We start from the raw sequence: 20,489 nt of genomic DNA on the forward strand, positions 1-20,489 counted from the left end.
ATATAAATGATCTAGATAAGGGAACTGAAGGTAAAGTAATCAAATTTTCAGATGATGCAAAGCTAGGAGGGTGTTATGGACCTGGTGGTTAGGAGCACCCGGAATGACCTGATGAGTAAATTCAAAATCGGGACTAGCTCTGGGTAAGTGGGAACTCTGCTGACCGGAACCCTACTCCTATCACACACAACTAGAAATAGCCGTGGAGCGTACCTAACTCTCCCTAGACGCCTCTTCACAGCCTAAGAGCTAACTACACCTAAAGATAGAAATAGAAGCCTTACCTTGCCTCAGAGAAATTCCCCAAAGGTAAAGGCAGACCCCCACATATATTGACTGTGAGTTAAGAGGAAAGTCACAAACACAGGAATGAAACAGGTTTTAGCAAAGGAGGCCAGATTTCACTAAATAGTCAGAGGTGTTATGATCCTAGTGGCAAGGATCGCAGGTCGGACTAGCTAAGTAACTGAACAGACTACTAGCTCTGGGGAAGTGGCAACTAGATTGACCGCAACCTGATCCTATCCGCAAACAACTATAGGCAGCCGTGGAACGTTACCTAAAAAATCCTAGACGTCTCGTCACGGCCTGAGAAACTGACTATTCCTAGAGAGAAAGTAAGTCCTCACTTGCCTCAGTGGAAGACCCCAAAGATACAGAATAGCCCCCCACAAATATTAACGGTGAGTTAAGGGGAAAGCACAAACGCAGAGATGAAATCAGATTTAGCAAATGAGGCCCGCTAATACTAGATAGCAGAAAATAGGAAGAGAACTGTGCGGTCAATGAAAAACCCTATTCAAAATATCCACGCAGAGATTGCTCGAGCCCCCGCACCAACTAACGGTGTGGGGGAAGCAACTCCGTACCCCAGAGCTTACCAGCAAAAAGAAATCACATGTTAGCAAGCTGGACTAGACTCATCATACACAGAAATCATATTGCAGGCAGATGAGCAAAAAATATTCAAACAGAACTTAGCTTATCCTGAAGAGGCAGAAAACGAGATAATCAGGAGTAATCAGAATAGCACTGAATACATTGACAGCCGGCAACAAGTGGAAATGAAGCAGGGCTAAATAGGAGCCTCCCTGGTGAATAACGAGGCAGCTGATCCAGCAGACCCGCAGGATAATAAACCAAACCACCAGGGGGAGCCAAAAAACCAAAGTCACACAATACCATCTGTGACCACAAGAGGGAGCCTGAAAACGGAGTTCACAACACAGAGGATAGAAAAGGGATCTATGCGGTCAGCACAAAAGACTACAAAAAACCACGCAGAGTAAGCAAAAAGACTCCCCACACCGACTCATGGTGTGGAGGTGCCACTCTGCACCCCAGAGCTTCCAGCTAGCAAGGGAACATCATGATAGCAAGCTGGACTAGAAATTAGCAGTAACAACAAATGAACTAGTAAAGACGTAGCTTCTGCTGGAGTAGACAGGTCCTCAGAGAAGTCCAAGAGAGATCTGAACCAATACTGAAACAATGACAGCTGGCATGAAGTAACAATCTGAGTGGAGTTAAATAGGGAAGCAGCATAGCAATAAACGAGAGCAGCTGATAAAGCCAACCTCAGTGACCAGCAGTTCCGCTCGAAGCCACCAGAGGGAGTACAAGAGCAGAACCAACCAAAGTACCATTCATGACCACAGGAGGGAGTCCGAGAACAGAATTCACAACAGTACCCCCCCCCCTTGAGGAGGGGTCACCGAACCCTCACCAGGGCCCCCAGGCCGATCAGGACGAGCCAAATGAAAGGCACGAACTAAATCGGCAGCATGGACATCGGAGGCAACAACCCAGGAATTATCCTCCTGACCATAGCCCTTCCATTTAACCAGGTACTGAAGCTTCCGTCTCGAAATACGAGAATCCAAAATTTTTTCCACCACATACTCCAACTCCCCTCAACCAACCCCGGGGCAGGAGGATCAACGGAGGGAACCATAGGCGCCACGTACCTCCGCAACAACGACCTATGGAACACATTATGGATGGCAAAAGAAGCTGGAAGGACCAAACGAAATGACACAGGGTTGAGAATTTCAGAAATCTTATGAGGACCAATGAAACGAGGCTTAAACTTAGGAGAAGAAACCTTCATAGGAACATAACAAGAAGACAACCAAACCAAATCCCCAACACGAAGTCGGGGACCAACACAACGACGGTGGTTAGCGAAACGTTGAGCCTTCTCCTGGGACAACGTCAGATTGTCCACTACGTGAGTCCAAATTTGCTGCAACCTGTCCACCACAGAATCCACACCAGGACAGTCAGAAGGCTCAACCTGCCCAGAAGAAAAACGAGGATGAAAACCAGAATTGCAAAAAAAAGGCGAAACCAAAGTAGCCGAACTAGCCCGATTATTAAGGGCGAACTCAGCCAATGGCAAGAAGGTCACCCAATCATCCTGATCAGCAGAAACAAAGCATCTCAGATAGGTTTCCAAAGTCTGGTTGGTTCGTTCGGTTTGGCCATTTGTCTGAGGATGGAAAGCCGAAGAAAAAGACAAATCAATGCCCATCTTAGCACAAAAGGACCGCCAAAACCTAGAGACAAACTGGGAACCTCTGTCCGACACAATGTTCTCCGGATGTTGTGGATTCTGTTTGCGGGCTCCCTCTGGTGGTTACTGCTGGTACTGGGTGACTTTGGTGGGTTGCGGCCTTTGGTTTCCATCTGTCCATCAGAGGCTGGGTGTTTCCTATTTTACCTGGCCTTTCTGTCATTTCCCTTGCCGGCTATCAATGTGTTCAGATGTGCTCTGTTTGGTTCCTGCCTACCTGCTCCCAGATCTTTCAGGATAAGCTAAGTGCTGATTTTCAGTTGTTTGTTTTTTTGTCCAGCTTGCTTAGAATGTCTCTTTGTTAGCTGGTTGCTCTAGTGGACTGAGGTTCTCCCCATGTGCCATGAGTTGGCACATGGGTTCTTGTAATCTCAGGATGGTTTTTTTGATTAGGGTTTTTTGCTGACCGCTCAGTCCCCTTTTGTGTCATTCTGCTTTCTAGTTTTCAGCGGGCCTCTATTTGCTAAAGCTATATACATCATCTCTATGTATGTGCCTTCCTCTCATTTCACCGTCAATACATGTGGGGGGCAACTATATCTTTGGGGTTAATTCCTCTGGAGGCAAGTGAGGTCTTTGTTTTCTCTGCAGTACTAGTTAGCTCTTAGGCTGGTGCGTGGCGTCTAGAACCAACGTAGGCACGCTCCCTGGCTATCTCTAGTTGCGTTTGTCAGGCGTAGGGCAGCGGTCAGCCCAGGTTCCATCACCCTAGAGCTCGTCCGATATTTATTATACTTTGCTTATCCTGTGCTATCCCTAGCCATTGGGGATTCATGACAGTATAGCCGGCCCACAAAGTGTTAATTGTTTGGGCTGAAGCAGGAGGAAAAGAAGTGTTCAAGGAAATTTTTTTTTTTTTTTTTTTTTTTCCTTCAGAGTTTTGCTGCCTAGCCCTTAATTGCTGTCTAGCTGCTTCTTACCTCCTCTTAACCCTTGAATGGCTCTGATCTTAGCTGTTTATCATGGATGTCCAGAGTTTGGCTTCCAGCCTGAGTAATCTCGCGGCAAAGGTTCAAAACATACAGGATTTCGTTGTTCACACTCCCATGTCTGAACCTAGAATTCCTATTCCAGAGTTTTTTTCTGGAGATAGATCTACCTTCCTGAATTTCAGGAACAATTGTAAATTGTTTCTCTCTTTGAAATCTCGCTCCTCTGGAGACCCTGCTCAACAGGTCAAGATTGTTATATCGTTCCTACGGGGCGACCCTCAGAATTGGGCATTTGCATTGGCACCAGGGGATCCTGCATTGCTCAGTGTCGATGCGTTTTTTCTGGCATTGGGATTGCTCTATGAGGAACCTAACCTAGAGATTCAGGCTGAAAAGGCTTTATTGGCCCTCTCTCAGGGGCATGATGAAGCGGAAATATATTGTCAGAAATTTCGGAAATGGTCGGTGCTTACTCAGTGGAATGAGTGCGCCCTGGCTGCAAACTTCAGAAATGGTCTTTCTGAGGCCATTAAGGATATTATGGTGGGGTTCCCTGCGCCTACAGGTCTGAATGAGTCTATGGCTATGGCCATTCAGATTGATCGGCGTTTACGGGAGCGCAAACCCGTGCACCAGTTGGCGGTGTCTTCTGAACAGGCACCTGAGACTATGCAATGTGATAGAATTCAGTCCAGAAGTGAACGGCAAAATTATCGGCGGAAAAATGGTTTGTGTTTTTATTGTGGTGATTCAGCTCATGTTATATCAGCATGCTCTAAACGCACAAAAAGGGTTGATAAATCTTTTGCCATTGATACTCTGCAGTCTAAGTTCATTTTGTCTGTGACTCTGATTTTTTCACTGTCTTCCATTTCCGTCGATGCCTATGTGGATTCAGGCGCTGCCCTGAGTCTTATGGATTGGTCATTTGCTAAACGCTGCGGTTTTAGTCTAGAGCCTCTGGAAGTTCCTATTCCTCTGAAGGGAATTGACTCTACACCATTGGCTATGAATAAACCGCAGTATTGGACACAAGTGACCATGCGCATGACTCCCGTTCATCAGGAGGTGATTCGCTTCCTTGTACTGTATAATTTACATGATGTACTAGTGCTTGGTCTGCCATGGTTACAAACTCATAATCCTGTCCTGGACTGGAAAACAATGTCTGTGCTAAGCTGGGGATGTCACGGGGTTCATGATGATGCACCTCCGATTTCTATAGCTTCATCTACTCCTTCGGAGATCCCTGCGTTTTTGTCGGATTATAGGGATGTTTTTGAGGAGCCTAAGCTCAATTCGCTCCCTCCCCATAGAGAGTGTGACTGTGCTATAGAATTGATTCCTGGCAGTAAGTTCCCTAAGGGTCGTTTATTTAATCTGTCACTGCCAGAGCATACTGCTATGCGGAATTATATTAAGGAGTCCTTGGAAAAGGGACATATTCGTCCATCTTCGTCCCCTCTGGGAGCAGGTTTTTTTTTCGTGGCAAAAAAAGATGGTTCCCTGAGGCCTTGTATAGATTATCGCCTTCTGAATAAGATTACAGTCAAATACCAGTATCCATTGCCATTATTTACTGATTTGTTTGCTCGCATTAAGGGGGCTAGGTGGTTCACTAAAATAGATCTTCGTGGTGCGTATAATCTGGTGCGGATAAAACAGGGTGATGAGTGGAAAACCGCATTTAATACGCCTGAGGGCCATTTTGAGTATTTGGTAATGCCTTTTGGACTCTCCAATGCTCCGTCAGTCTTTCAGTCCTTTATGCACAATATTTTCCGTGAATATCTGGATAAGTTTATGATTGTGTATTTGGATGATATTTTGGTGTTTTCTGATGACTGGGAGTCTCATGTTCTACAGGTCAGGAAGGTGTTTCAGGTTTTGCGGGCCAATTCTCTGTTTGTGAAGGGCTCAAAGTGTCTCTTCGGAGTCCAGAAGATTTCTTTTTTGGGGTACATTTTTTCTCCTTCTACTATTGAGATGGATCCCGTTAAGGTTCAGGCTATTTGTGACTGGACACAACCTACATCTGTTAAGAGCCTTCAGAAGTTCTTGGGGTTTGCTAATTTTTATCGTCGGTTCATTGCTAATTTTTCCAGTATTGTTAAACCTTTGACTGATTTGACTAAAAAGGGTGCTGATGTTGCTGATTGGTCTCCTGCGGCCGTGGAGGCCTTTCGGGAACTTAAGCGCCGGTTTTCTTCTGCTCCTGTGTTGTGTCAACCAGATGTTTCACTTCCTTTCCAGGTGGAGGTTGATGCTTCCGAGATTGGAGCGGGGGCGGTTTTGTCACAGAGAAGTTCTAATGGCTCGGTGATGAAGCCATGTGCTTTCTTCTCTAGAAAATTCTCGCCCGCCGAGCGCAATTATGATGTGGGTAATCGGGAGCTTTTGGCCATGAAGTGGGCATTTGAGGAGTGGCGTCATTGGCTTGAGGGTGCTAAACATCGCGTGGTGGTCTTGACTGATCACAAGAATCTCATTTACCTTGAGTCTGCCAGGCGTTTGAATCCTAGACAGGCTCGTTGGTCGTTATTTTTTTCTCGTTTCAATTTCGTGGTTTCATACCTGCCAGGTTCAAAGAATGTGAAGGCAGATGCTCTTTCCAGGAGTTTTGTGCCTGACTCTCCTGGAGACACTGGGCCTGCTGGTATCCTTAGGGATGGAGTAATATTGTCCGCCGTATCCCCAGACTTGCGACGCGCATTGCAGGAGTTTCAGGTGGATAAACCGGATCGATGTCCACCAGAAAGACTGTTTGTTCCGGATGATTGGACCAGTAGAGTCATCTCCGAGGTCCATTCTTCTGTGTTGGCTGGTCATCCTGGAATATTTGGTACAAGAGACTTGGTGGCCAGGTCTTTTTGGTGGCCTTCCTTGTCTAGGGATGTGCGTACCTTTGTGCAGTCTTGTGAAGTGTGTGCTCGAGCTAAGCCTTGCTGTTCACGGGCTAGTGGGTTGTTGTTATCCTTGCCCATCCCGAAGAGGCCTTGGACGCACATTTCCATGGATTTTATTTCTGATCTCCCGGTTTCACAGAAAATGTCCGTTATCTGGGTTGTGTGTGACCGCTTTTCTAAGATGGTTCATTTGGTGCCCTTGCCTAAGTTGCCCTCCTCCTCTGAGTTGGTTCCTTTGTTTTTTCAGAACGTGGTTCGTTTGCATGGGATTCCGGAGAATATCGTTTCTGACAGGGGATCCCAGTTTGTGTCTAGATTTTGGCGGACGTTTTGTGCCAAGATGGGCATTGATTTGTCTTTCTCGTCTGCATTCCATCCTCAGACGAATGGCCAGACGGAGCGAACTAATCAGACCTTGGAAACTTATTTGAGGTGTTTTGTTTCTGCTGATCAGGATGACTGGGTTGCTTTTTTGCCACTGGCCGAATTTGCTCTTAATAATCGGGCTAGTTCGGCCACGTTGGTCTCTCCTTTTTTTTGTAATTCGGGGTTTCATCCTCGTTTTTCCTCTGGTCAGGTGGAGTCTTCGGATTGTCCTGGAGTGGACGTGGTGGTGGACAGGCTACATCACATTTGGAATCAGGTGGTGGACAATTTGAAGTTATCTCAGGAGAAGACTCAGCAGTTTGCTAATCGCCGTCGCCGCGTGGGTCCCCGACTTCTTGTTGGGGACTTGGTGTGGTTGTCTTCTCGTTTTGTCCCTATGAAGGTCTCTTCTCCTAAGTTCAAGCCTCGGTTCATCGGTCCTTATAGGATCTCGGAGATTCTTAACCCTGTATCTTTCCGTTTGGATCTCCCAGCATCGTTCGCTATTCATAATGTGTTCCATCGGTCGTTGTTGCGGAGGTATGAGGTGCCTGTTGTTCCTTCGGTCGAGCCTCCTGCTCCGGTGCTGGTGGAGGGAGAATTGGAGTATGTTGTTGAAAAGATCTTGGATTCTCGTGTTTCCAGACGCAAACTCCAGTATTTGGTTAAGTGGAAGGGTTATGGTCAGGAGGACAATTCCTGGGTGGTCGCCTCCGATGTTCATGCGACTGATTTGGTCCGCGCCTTCCATAGAGCTCACCCTGATCGCCCTGGGGGTTCTCGTGAGGGTTCGGTGACCCCTCCTCAAGGAGGGGGTACTGTTGTGGATTCTGTTTGCGGGCTCCCTCTGGTGGTTACTGCTGGTACTGGGTGACTTTGGTGGGTTGCGGCCTTTGGTTTCCATCTGTCCATCAGAGGCTGGGTGTTTCCTATTTTACCTGGCCTCTCTGTCATTTCCCTTGCCGGCTAGCAATGTGTTCAGATGTGCTCTGTTTGGTTCCTGCCTACCTGCTCCCAGATCTTTCAGGATAAGCTAAGTGCTGATTTTCAGTTGTTTGTTTTTTTGTCCAGCTTGCTTAGAATGTCTCTTTGTTAGCTGGTTGCTCTAGTGGACTGAGGTTCTCCCCATGTGCCATGAGTTGGCACATGGGTTCTTGTAATCTCAGGATGGTTTTTTTGATTAGGGTTTTTTGCTGACCGCTCAGTCCCCTTTTGTGTCATTCTGCTTTCTAGTTTTCAGCGGGCCTCTATTTGCTAAAGCTATATACATCATCTCTATGTATGTGCCTTCCTCTCATTTCACCGTCAATACATGTGGGGGGCAACTATATCTTTGGGGTTAATTCCTCTGGAGGCAAGTGAGGTCTTTGTTTTCTCTGCAGTACTAGTTAGCTCTTAGGCTGGTGCGTGGCGTCTAGAACCAACGTAGGCACGCTCCCTGGCTATCTCTAGTTGCGTTTGTCAGGCGTAGGGCAGCGGTCAGCCCAGGTTCCATCACCCTAGAGCTCGTCCGATATTTATTATACTTTGCTTATCCTGTGCTATCCCTAGCCATTGGGGATTCATGACACCGGAATGCCATGCAAACAAACCACATGTTGAAAAAATAATGGCACCAAATCAGAGGAAGAAGGTAATTTAGGCAAGGGTACCAAATGGACCATTTTAGAAAAGCGATCACAAACCACCCAGATGACAGACATCCTTTGAGAGACAGGAAGATCTGAAATAAAATCCATGGAAACATGCGTCCAAGGCCTTTTCGGGACTGGCAAGGGCAAAAGCAATCCACTGGCACGAGAACAGCAGGGCTTAGCCCGAGCACAAGTCCCACATTACTGCACAAAAGAACGCACATCCCGTGACAAGGAAGGCCACCAAAAGGACCTAGCCACCAAATCTCTGGTACCAAAAATCCCAGGATGACCAGCCAACACCGAGCAATGAACCTCAGAAATAACTCTGCTAGTCCATCTATCAGGGACAAACAATTTCTCCGCAGGACAACGGTCAGGTCTATCAGCCTGAAACTCCTGCAGCACCCGCCGCAAATCAGGGGAGATGGCAGACAGAATTACCCCCTCTTTGAGAATACCAGCCGGCTCAGGGACTCCCGGAGAATCAGGCACAAAACTCCTAGAAAGGGCATCTGCCTTCACATTCTTAGAACCTGGAAGGTATGAAACCACAAAATCGAACCGGGAGAAAAACAGCGACCATCGAGCCTGTCTAGGATTCAACCGCTTGGCAGACTCGAGTCAGATTTTTGTGATCCGTCAAGACCACCACGCGGTGCTTGGCTCCCTCAAGCCAATGTCGCCACTCCTCGAATGCCCACTTCATAGCTAGCAGCTCCCAATTGCCAACATCATAATTACGCTCAGCAGGCGAAAACTTTCTAGAAAAGAAGGCACATGGCTTCATCACAGAGCCATCAGAACTTCTTTGAGACAATACAGCCCCTGCTCCAATCTCAGAAGCATCAACCTCGACCTGAAAAGGGAGCGAAACATCTGGCTGACGCAACACAGGGGCCAAAGGAAAATGACGTTTCAGCTCCTGAAAAGCCTCAACGGCCGCAGAGGACCAATTCACCACATCAGCATCCTTCTTGGTCAAATCAGTCAAAGGTTTAACCACACTAGAAAAATTAGCGATGAAGCGACGGTAAAAATTAGCAAAGCCCAGGAATTTCTGGAGGCTCTTCACAGATGTAGGTTGAGTCCAATCATAAATGGCCTGAACTTTAACAGGATCCATCTCGATAGTAGCAGGGGAAAAAATGAAGCCCAAAAAGGAAACCTTCTGAACTCCGAAGAGACATTTAGACCCCTTCACAAACAAGGAATTAGCACGAAGGACCTGAAATACCATTCCGACCTGTTTCACATGAGACTCCCAATCATCCGAAAAGACCAAAATATCATCCAAATATACAATCATGAATCTATCCAGATACTTTCGGAAGATGTCGTGCATAAAGGACTGAAACACAGATGGAGCATTTGAAAGCCCGAATGGCATCACCAGGTACTCAAAATGGCCCTCGGGCGTATTAAATGCTGTTTTCCATTCATCGCCCTGTTTAATATGCACAAGGTTATACGCCCCTCGAAGATCTATCTTGGTGAACCAACTAGCCCCCTTAATCCGAGCAAACAAATCAGACAGCAGAGGCAAAGGGTACTGAAATTTGACCGTGATTTTATTGAGAAGGCGGTAATCTATACAGGGTCTCAGAGAACCATCCTTCTTGGCCACAAAAAAGAACCCTGCTCCCAACGGTGATGAAGACGGGCGAATATGCCCTTTCTCCAAGGACTCCTTATATAACTCCGCATAGCGGCGTGTTCCGGCACAGATAAATCAAAAAGTCGGCCCTTAGGAAACTTACTACCAGGAATCAAATTTATAGCACAATCACAATCCCTATGAGGGGGTAGGACACTGGATTTGGGCTCATCAAATACATCCTGGTAATCCGACAGAAACTCAGGGACTTCAGAAGGAGTGGAAGCAGAAATTGACACCAACGGAACATCGCCATGTACCCCTTGATAACCCCAACTAGACACAGACATTGATTTCCAATCCAATACTGGATTATGAACCTGTAGCCATGGCAAACCCAACACGACCACATCATGCAAATTATGCAACACCAAAAAGCGAATATCTTCCTGATGTGCAGGAGCCATGCACATGGTCAACTGAGTCCAGTACTGAGGTTTATTCTTGGCCAACGGCGTGGCATCAATTCCCCCTTAATGGAATAGGATACTGCAAAGGCTCCAAGAAAAAAAACACAGCGCCTGGCAAACTCCAAGTCCATCAAATTCAGGGCAGCGCCTGAATCCACAAATGCCATAACAGAGTAGGACGACAAAGAGCAAATCAGAGTAACAGACAAAAGAAATTTAGGATGTACAGTACCAATGGTGACAGACCTAGCGAACCGCTTGGTGCGCTTAGGACAATCAGAGATAGCATGAGTGGGGTCACCACAGTAAAAACACAGCCTATTCTGACGTCTGTGTTCTTGCCGTTCAGTTCTGGTCAAAGTTCTATCACATTGCATAAGCTCAGGCCTCTGCTCAAAGGACACCGCCAAATGGTGCACAATTTTGCGCTCACGCAAACGCCGATCAATTTGGATGGCCAAGGACATTGATTCATTCAGACCAGCAGGCGTGGGGAATCCCACCATAACATCCTTAAGGGCTTCAGAAAGACCCTTTCTAAAAATTGCTGCCAGGGCACACTCATTCCATTGAGTAAGCACAGACCATTTTCTAAACTTCTGACAATATATCTCCGCTTCATCCTGACCCTGACACAAAGCCAGCAAGATTTTCTCTGCCTGAGCCACTGAATTCGGTTCGTCATAAAGCAATCCAAGCGCCAGAAAAAACGCATCTACATTAAGCAATGCAGGATCTCCTGGCGCAAGGGAGAATGCCCAGTCTTGAGGGTCGCCACGCAACAAAGAAATAATAATTTTTACTTGCTGAATGGGGTCACCAGAGGAGCAGGGTTTCAAAGCAAGAAACAGTTTACAATTATTTTTGAAATTCAGAAACTTAGATCTATCCCCAGAAAACAAATCAGGAATTGGAATTCTAGGTTCTAACATCGGATTCTGAACTACATAATCTTGAATGCTTTGTACCCTTGCAGTGAGATGATCCACACAAGAGGACAGACCTTGAATATCCATACCTACACCTGAGTCCTGAACCACCCAGAGATTAAGGGGAAAAAAGAGACAAAACACACTGCAAAGAAAAAAAATGGTTTCAGAACTTCTCTTATCCCTCTTTTGAGATGCATTAACACTTTCGGGCCAGCTGTACTGTTATGGACCTGGTGGTTAGGAGCACCCGGAATGACCTGATGAGTAAATTCAAAATCGGGACAAGCTCTGGGTAAGTGGGAACTCTGCTGACCGGAACCCTACTCCTATCACACACAACTAGAAATAGCCGTGGAGCGTACCTAACTCTCCCTAGACGCCTCTTCACAGCCTAAGAGCTAACTACACCTAAAGATAGAAATAGAAGCCTTACCTTGCCTCAGAGAAATTCCCCAAAGGTAAAGGCAGACCCCCACATATATTGACTGTGAGTTAAGAGGAAAGTCACAAACACAGGAATGAAACAGGTTTTAGCAAAGGAGGCCAGATTTCACTAAATAGTCAGAGGATAGAAAAGGGATCTATGCGGTCAGCACAAAAGACTACAAAAAAACAAGCAGAGTAAGCAAAAAGACTCCCCACACCGACTCACGGTGTGGAGGTGCCACTCTGCACCCCAGAGCTTCCAGCTAGCAAGGGAACATCATGATAGCAAGCTGGACTAGAAATTAGCAGTAACAACAAATGAACTAGCAAAGACTTAGCTTCTGCTGGAGTAGACAAGTCCTCAGAGAAGTGCAAGAGAGATCTGAACCAATACTGAAACAATGACAGCTGGCATGAAGTAACGATCTGAGTGGAGTTAAATAGGGAAGCAGCATAGCAATAAACGAGAGCAGCTGATAAAGCCAACCTCAGTGACCAGCAGTTCCGCTCAAAGCCACCAGAGGGAGTCCAAGAGCAGAACCAACCAAAGTACCATTCATGACCACAGGAGGGAGTCCGAGAACAGAATTCACAACAGGAGGGATAGCTAACACTAGAGAAGACAGAGAAAGGATTCAGAAGGATCTAGATAAGCTTGAACAATGGGCAGCGACTAATAGAATGCAAGAACGCAAGATTCTACATCTGGGCAAGAAAAAAGAAAATGACATCTAAAGAATGGGAGGAGTAGAACTTAGCAAAAGCAGGTGTGAAAAATACTTAGGTATACTAATAGATCCCAGACTGCACATGAGTCAACAGTGTGATGCAGCTGCAAAAAAGGCAAACACAGTTCTAGGATGTAGTAAGAGAAGCATAGAGTCTAGATCACGTGAAGTAATTATCCCCCTCTACTCCTCCTCGGTCAGGCCTCATCTGGAATACTGGGTCCAGTACCATGATGGTACTAGGATGGTGAGGGAACTGCAAACTACTGTATGTCTTACAAGGAACAGTTAAAGGATCTGTTTAGCTTGCACAAATGATAGCTAAGAGGAGACTTAATAGCTGTCTACAAATATCTGAAGGGCTGTCACAGTGTAGAGAGATCATCTTTATTCTCATTTGCACATGTAAACATGAGAAGCAATGGAATGGAGCTGAAAGGGAGAAGATACAGATTAGATATTAGAAAAAAAAACTTGCTGACAGTGAGGGTGGTCAATGAGTGGAACAGGCTACCACAAGAAATGGTGAGTTCTCCTTCAATGGAAGTCTTCAAACAGATTCTGTAAGAGATGGTTTAGTGAATCCTTCATTTAGCAGGGAGTTGGACATGATGACCCTGGAGGTTCTTCCCAACTCTAACATTCTGTGATTCTATGACTATGTGCACACGTTGCAGAATTGTCGAGAAAATTTCCGCAGCAATTCTGTAACTCCCTGCCGCGGGTATAACGCATGCAGAATTAGCATGCGTATTCCCGCTAAACACTAGCGTTTTGCAAGCGTAATTAGCTTGCAGAATGCTAGCGTTTTCCAAGCGATCTGTAGCATCGCTTGGAAAACTGATTGACAGGTTGGTCACACTTGTCAAACATAGTGCTTGACAAGTGTGACCAATTTTTACTATTGATGCTGCCAATGCAGCATCAATAGTAAAAGATAGAATGTTAAAAATAATTTAAAAAAAATGAAAAAATAGTTATTCTCACCTTCCGATGGCCCCCGATCTCCTCAGCGGTGCTCCTGTTTCCAGGGATGCATTTGCGCAAAGGACCTTTGTGACATCACGGTCACATGACCACAACGTCATCACAGTTCCTTCACGCAATACATCCCTGGGAACAGAAGCAGCCGCATGCACCGCTGAGAGGCGGGAGGACTCCGGGGGCCATTGGAAGGTAAGTATATCAATATTTTTTATTTTAATTCTTTTTTTTTTTTTACAGAAATATGGTTTCCAAGGGCTTAGAGGAGAGTCTCCTCTCCTCTAGACCCGGGTACCACCGCACATGATCTGCTTACTTCCCGCATGGTGGGCATAGCCCCATGTGGAATGTAAGCGGACCAATGCATTCCTATGTGTGCGGAATCCCCGCAATGCCGCACAGAGAATGAGCATGCTGCGTATTTTCCCGCAAAAATACACAGCATTAGCAAAACACTGCGGAATCCCATTGAATTCAATGGGCTGTGTTGTGCATGTGCATGCGTTTTCGCGGCGGAAAAAACAAATACAATCCGCAACGTGTGAACATAGCCTATGAGTCTGGATCCCGGCAGACCATCAACATTCTAAAGATAATATACACAATTAAAATGTATGAATATGATGTATCGTAATAATCAGTCCTGTACCAGATGAAGATTGTGGAACCATGATGGGATCTACAACCATGCCTCACAGCAACATGTTGACATTTTGAGTCCCAGAAGCATGCTTGTGCATCCATCAGCAAGCTAAACATAATATGTATCAATATAATGTTTGGATATGAATGGATCTTACTAATCAATCCTGTATCAGATGAAGATTGTAGAACAGTAATGGGATCTATAACCTTGCTTCACAGCAGTGTTTTGCAATTATGAGGAGCCTGATGCGCAGACCATCAGCACTCTAAAAATAAAATGCACCATTATAATTGGTGTCTTTATGGGATGATGTGGGTATATGCCTCTGATATAAGGAACTGAAAGATTGTAGATTCCCCCCAATTATTTTTCCACTTGCCTCTCCACCTCCTCTCGCTGTGTGGGGTTGGTTATGGCAGCAATGTACTGCATTATATACTTGCTAGCTTCAGTCTTCCCTGCGCCACTCTCTCCTATAGAAGGAAATAAAAACGCGTTAGTTCTGCTATGATTATCTGAGACTTCAGCTGTAATATTTACTATAACATCTATGGCTTGTTATACATTTAGGAACAAAGACAGGCTTAAGCCCCCAGACAGGAATAAGAACATGAAGACACATACTTTCTTTAGGAAATGTTAAACAAGAAAATAATCTCTTTAGTACTGAGTTATACACTTATATTTTATAGGAGTCTTCCCACGATTCAGTTCATCTATGAAACTTTTAGAAGTTCACGTTGACCCCAGATTGAAGGTGTCTGCGGATTTTAGCAGTGAATAACCCCCTACAGGGCGGCGGTACCTGATATAACAATACACGTGTCCTTTGCTCGGCGTTTCATGGCTTTGTATGCGGCGTCTGCGATGGCGTAGAGATGTGGGGGCCTCTCGTACAGCTCTCTCCCCCGGTAATATTCAATCATTTCTTTCCCGTACAGCTCCATGTGTTTATAAGGGTTGACAGACACGACAACTTCTCCAATATAAGTGTAGATCCTGCCACACTGAAACCTGCAGAGAGGTGAATACAGATCGTCAGCTCCCGGGTCTATGGGAGAGGTATCTCTGGTATGTGTAGTACTGTCTGGTGAGCTGCAGTATCTATGTCAGGAGCAGACAGAAGCCCCTGTGCAGGAGCAGTATCTGGGCCCCTAGCAGCCCAATAGGTTGTCATAATGCACAATCGTATCTGCTTTGGAGCTGGATGCGCCCCCCGACCTCTGGGGCCCCTATGCCGCTGCACTGGTTGCACCAATGGTACGTCAGCCCCTGATCTCAATCTTCCATGCATGATGCTGTCCGCTGAGTTGCTGTATCTAAGCTCTGTATCCTGTGCTCCATTTCTGTGAGCTGGGGGTGTGGTGGTCTCACTGATAAGAAGCAGCTTGGGTACACAGACATGTCATTATCACACCAGGCAGAGCTTCCTGCTCCCACGTCTATGCATGAAATGAAATATGTAATGCTGAAAACATCTTTGGGATGTGACGCCTCTTACACGGGAGATAATAGACCACAGAGAGATCGACAATATAGGAGACGGTTCGGCACTCGATGATATTCACCAACAAGTAGCAATCGCCACTCGCCAGGGGTTCATATCACCGATGATCCCCCCCGATGGGTTATAGAAAATGGCGACCAGGAGTAAGGACCCTAAACAACCGCTGTTTTAATGCGTATCGGCGGTCATTAAGGGGTTAATAATTTAAAGAGACAGTGTTCCTATATCTACCTCTCTGTGCAACCGAGTGAGCCTTTCATACACAGTACACAGTGACTGCACCAGCAGAATAGTGAGCGCAGCTCTGGGGTATAATACAGGATGTAACTCAGGATCAGTAATGTAATGTATGTACACAGTGACTGCACCAGCAGAATAGTGAGTGCAGCTCTGGGGTGTAATACAGGATGTAACTCAGGATCAGTAATGTAATGTATGTACACAGTGACTGCACCAGCAGAATAGTGAGTGCAGCTCTGGAGTATAATACAGGAGGTAACTCAGGATCAGTAATGTAATGTATGTACACAGTGACTGCACCAGCAGAATAGTGAGTGCAGCTCTGGGGTATAATACAGGATGTAACTCAGGATCAGTAATGTATGTACACAGTGACTGCACCAGCAGAATAGTGAGTGCAGCTCTGGAGTATAATACAGGAGGTAACTCAGGATCAGTAATGTAATGTATGTACACAGTGACTGCACCAGCAGAATAGTGAGTGCAGCTCTGGAGTATAATACAGGATGTAACTCAGGATCAGTAATGTAATGTATGTACACAGTGACTGTACCAGCAGAATAGTGAGTGCAGCTCTGGGGTATAATACAGGATGTAACTCAGGATCAGTAATGTAATGTATGTACACAGTGACTGCACCAGCAGAATAGTGAGTGCAGCTCTGGGGTATAATACAGGATGTAACTCAGGATCAGTAACGTAATGTATGTACACAGTGACTGCACCAGCAGAATAGTGAGTGCAGCTCTGGAGTATAATACAGGATGTAACTCAGGATCAGTAATGTAATGTATGTACACAGTGACTGCACCAGCAGAATAGTGAGTGCAGCTCTGGGGTGTAATACAGGATGTAACTCAGGATCAGTAATGTAATGTATGTACACAGTGACTGCACCAGCAGAATAGTGAGTGCAGCTCTGGAGTATAATACAGGATGTAACTCAGGATCAGTAATGTAATGTATGTACACAGTGACTGCACCAGCAGAATAGTGAGTGCAGCTCTGGAGTATAATACAGGAGGTAACTCAGGATCAGTAATGTAATGTATGTACACAGTGACCGCACCAGCAGAATAGTGAGTGCAGCTCTGGAGTATAATACAGGAGGTAACTCAGGATCAGTAATGTAATGTATGTACACAGTGACTGCACCAGCAGAATAGTGAATGCAGCTCTGGAGTATAATACATGGTGTAAATCAGGATCAGTAATGTAATGTATGTACACAGTGACTGCACCAGCAGAATAGTGAGCGCAGCTCTGGGGTATAATACAGGATGTAACTTAGGATCAGTAATGTAATGTATGTACACAGTGACTGCACCAGCAGAATAGTGAATGCAGCTCTGGAGTATAATACAGGAGGTAACTCGGGATCAGTAATGTAATGTAAGTACACAGTGACTGCACCAGCAGAATAGTGAGTGCAGCTCTGGGGTATAATACAGGAGGTAACTCAGGATCAGTAATGTAATGTATGTACATAGTGACTGCACCAGCAGAATAGTGAGTGCAGCTCTGGAGTATAATACAGGAGGTAACTCAGGATCAGTAATGTAATGTATGTACACAGTGACTGCACCAGCAGAATAGTGAATGCTGCTCTGGAGTATAATACATGGTGTAAATCAGGATCAGTAATGTAATGTATGTACACAGTGACTGCACCAGCAGAATAGTGAGTGCAGCACTGGAGTATAATACAGGATGTAACTCAGGATCAGTAATGTAATGTATGCACACAGTGACTGCACCAGCAGAATAGTGAGCGCAGCTCTGGGGTATAATACAGGATGTAACTTAGGATCAGTAATGTAATGTATGTACACAGTGACTGCACCAGCAGAACAGTGAGTGCAGCTCTGGAGTATAATACATGGTGTAACTCAGGATCAGTAATGTAATGTATGTACACAGTGACTGCACCAGCAGAATAGTGAGTGCAGCTCTGGAGTATAATACATGGTGTAACTCAGGATCAGTAATGTAATGTATGTACACAGTGACTGCACCAGCAGAATAGTGAACGCAGCTCTGGAGTATAATACAGGATGTAACTCAGGATCAGTAGTGTAATGTATGTACACAGTGACTGCACCAGCAGAATAGTGAGTGCAGCTCTGGGGTATAATACAGGATGTAACTCAGGATGAGTAATGTAATGTATGTACACAGTGACTGCACCAGCAGAATAGTGGGTGCAGCTCTGGGGTATAATACAGGATGTAACTCAGGATCAGTAATGTAATGTATGTACACAGTGACTGCACCAGCAGAATAGTGAGTGCAGCTCTGGGGTATAATACAGGATGTAACACCGGATCAGTAATGTAATGTATGTACACAGTGACTGCACCAGCAGAATAGTGAGCGCAGCTCTGGGGTATAATACAGGATGTAACTCAGGATCAGTAATGTAATGTATGTACACAGTGACTGCACCAGCAGAATAGTGAGTGCAGCTCTGGGGTATAATACAGGATGTAACTCAGGATCAGTAATGTGTGTACACAGTGACTGCACCAGCAGAATAGTGAGTGCAGCTCTGGAGTATAATACAGGAGGTAACTCAGGATCAGTAATGTAATGTATGTACACAGTGACTGCACCAGCAGAATAGTGAGTGCAGCTCTGGGGTATAATACAGGATGTAACTCAGGATCAGTAATGTAATGTATGTACACAGTGACTGCACCAGCAGATTTTTGGGTGTGTCTCCGCATCAGCAGCTGGGTGCACAGCGTGGTCTCAGCTAAGGAGTAGCACATTACTTGGCTCTGTTTTGTGTCTAAGCTGCACAGCAGATAAATATGGATGGGTAAATAAGGATAACATCATATCCATTGATTTATTTGATGAGCTCACCTCTGTGCACAGATTTGGGTGGTCTTCAAGGGAACCATGGACCTTTTGTCTTAGTAATGGAAGGTTATACCTTCCTGGTCAATGGTGGTCTGACAGCTGAGACTCCCAAGATTGGGGTTTTGGAGAGCCCCAAATGAATGGAGCCGAGGTCAAGCACTGTACTCGCCTATCTTCGGCAGTCCCATGGAGAATGAAAGGAGCAGAGATTTCCTTACTTGATCTTTGCTCCATTCAGACAGAGCTCTTCAGAGCCCCATTCTCGAGATCGGTTGGGGTCTCAGAGCTCGGACTCCAGTGATGAGGAAGTTATGGATAAGATATACTTCCAAGCATTCTACAAACCCTTTAAAATATAATTGCTTCCTTAGATAAGTTTCCCTGTGACCTACCTGAGCTTAAGATTTGCCATAAAGTCCTTCATGGTGACGTTGTCCAAGAGAACAAAGTCCGCTTTCCCAAACTCCAAGCTTTCCTGCTCCGCCATACCACCAGAGAAGATGGGCACCCGCCTGATAGCGGGGTGTGAGTAAGGTGAAATGAAGTCTGGAGTCAAACTTGTAACTGACTGAAGTGTAGAGGAAGACGGAGCGAAGGCGAGAACAGGTCGGTGGCTTCCTGCTGCGGTTTCAGGCGGGGACGTTAGAAGGGAAGTTAAGAGCTCTCTGTGCCGGCTGTGGAGCGGTGACATCGGACGTCCACAGCTGACTGTCACTGACCACAGATGAAGCGGATGACCTATGGGAATGGTGATAGCACCATCGCAATTCAGTTTCTCTTCTGAGGCCTTTCTCTGCTCACCGATCACCGGTGCCGGCTGCTGATAAAGGGGAACATGGAGAAACAGGAAGAAAGTAGAATGAATGTGAAAATACTAGAAAAAATCTATTATTCATCAATAAGACCTGATTGTTGCCGGATTATCAAGTTCTCCGAATTACTGGATAGTCAAAAAAAGTCTACAAAACTTTCAATAATCAAATAAAGTAACACCAATAATATCTGAAGTGTGATGAGGTCATCCTGCTGAACAGAAAGTTATGATGTTATTCCAGAAACATGATGAAAGCTTCAAACCTGATGCACATAGAGGAGTCGCCACATGCGTTATGCTGCAGTGTCAGCTAATCTGTTACTGCTGACAACAGCCTGTATATCGCATGAGAGGTTGTCAGCCCAGTAAGTTCTCAGTGTCTGTATTAGGGACAGTCAGACAGATGAATTCGCAATCCTCAATCCTATTTCTATGCAGCCGTCACGCTCAAGTCAGGAGAGCTGACAGTCAGTCCGAGTGTTATGATTCCTGGAGTAGACCCACTGGATCGCGGTGACGACTGTTCCCAGGCGAGCTGACCAGGTGGAACCGACCCCTATACAGGGACCTTTAGGGGGCAAGCCTAGGAGAGAGATACACCGCGATAGCTTGTGCCAGAGGGGCGGCTCGAGGAGAATCAGGGTACTCACCGAGGACCAGACGGGCAGAGCAGCCATAGAGAAAACCCGGGACTCAGGACAAGGCAGGGTTCACGCAGAGGGTACCGGATCCAGGACGGAACAGAGCACGCACTGGAGGAATACTGGGACTGAGCAGAGAACGCACGCACTGGAAGCGTACAGGGATGGAGCAGAGCACGCACACCCTGGAAGCGTACAGGGACTGAGAAGAGCACACACACACTGA

General features: G+C 45.9%; 1 protein-coding gene across 4 annotated transcripts in view; it reads right to left on the reverse strand.

Annotated features, from left to right (window-relative positions):
• LOC143781340 (unconventional myosin-Ig-like) overlaps positions 1–19,633 on the reverse strand; it is a 213,258-nt gene extending 193,625 nt beyond the window's left edge. The window contains exons 1-3 of one of the 4 annotated variants that reach the window (XM_077267894.1): positions 19,201–19,626; positions 15,002–15,210; positions 14,576–14,669 (exon numbers count right to left, since the gene is read on the reverse strand). In XM_077267894.1, the coding sequence (XP_077124009.1) occupies positions 14,576–14,669; positions 15,002–15,210; positions 19,201–19,499 (602 nt within the window). In that variant the 5' untranslated portion in view covers positions 19,500–19,626. Of the gene's footprint in view, positions 1–13,553; positions 13,704–14,575; positions 14,670–15,001; positions 15,211–19,200 lie in introns of those variants that run through there. The other 3 variants (XM_077267893.1, XM_077267896.1, XM_077267895.1) reach the window with 3 other exon arrangements.
• Between the last annotated feature and the right edge of the window lie 856 nt (positions 19,634–20,489).

This window comes from Ranitomeya variabilis, chromosome 6 (assembly GCF_051348905.1).
Source record: "Ranitomeya variabilis isolate aRanVar5 chromosome 6, aRanVar5.hap1, whole genome shotgun sequence".
Lineage (NCBI taxonomy): Eukaryota > Metazoa > Chordata > Amphibia > Anura > Dendrobatidae > Ranitomeya > Ranitomeya variabilis.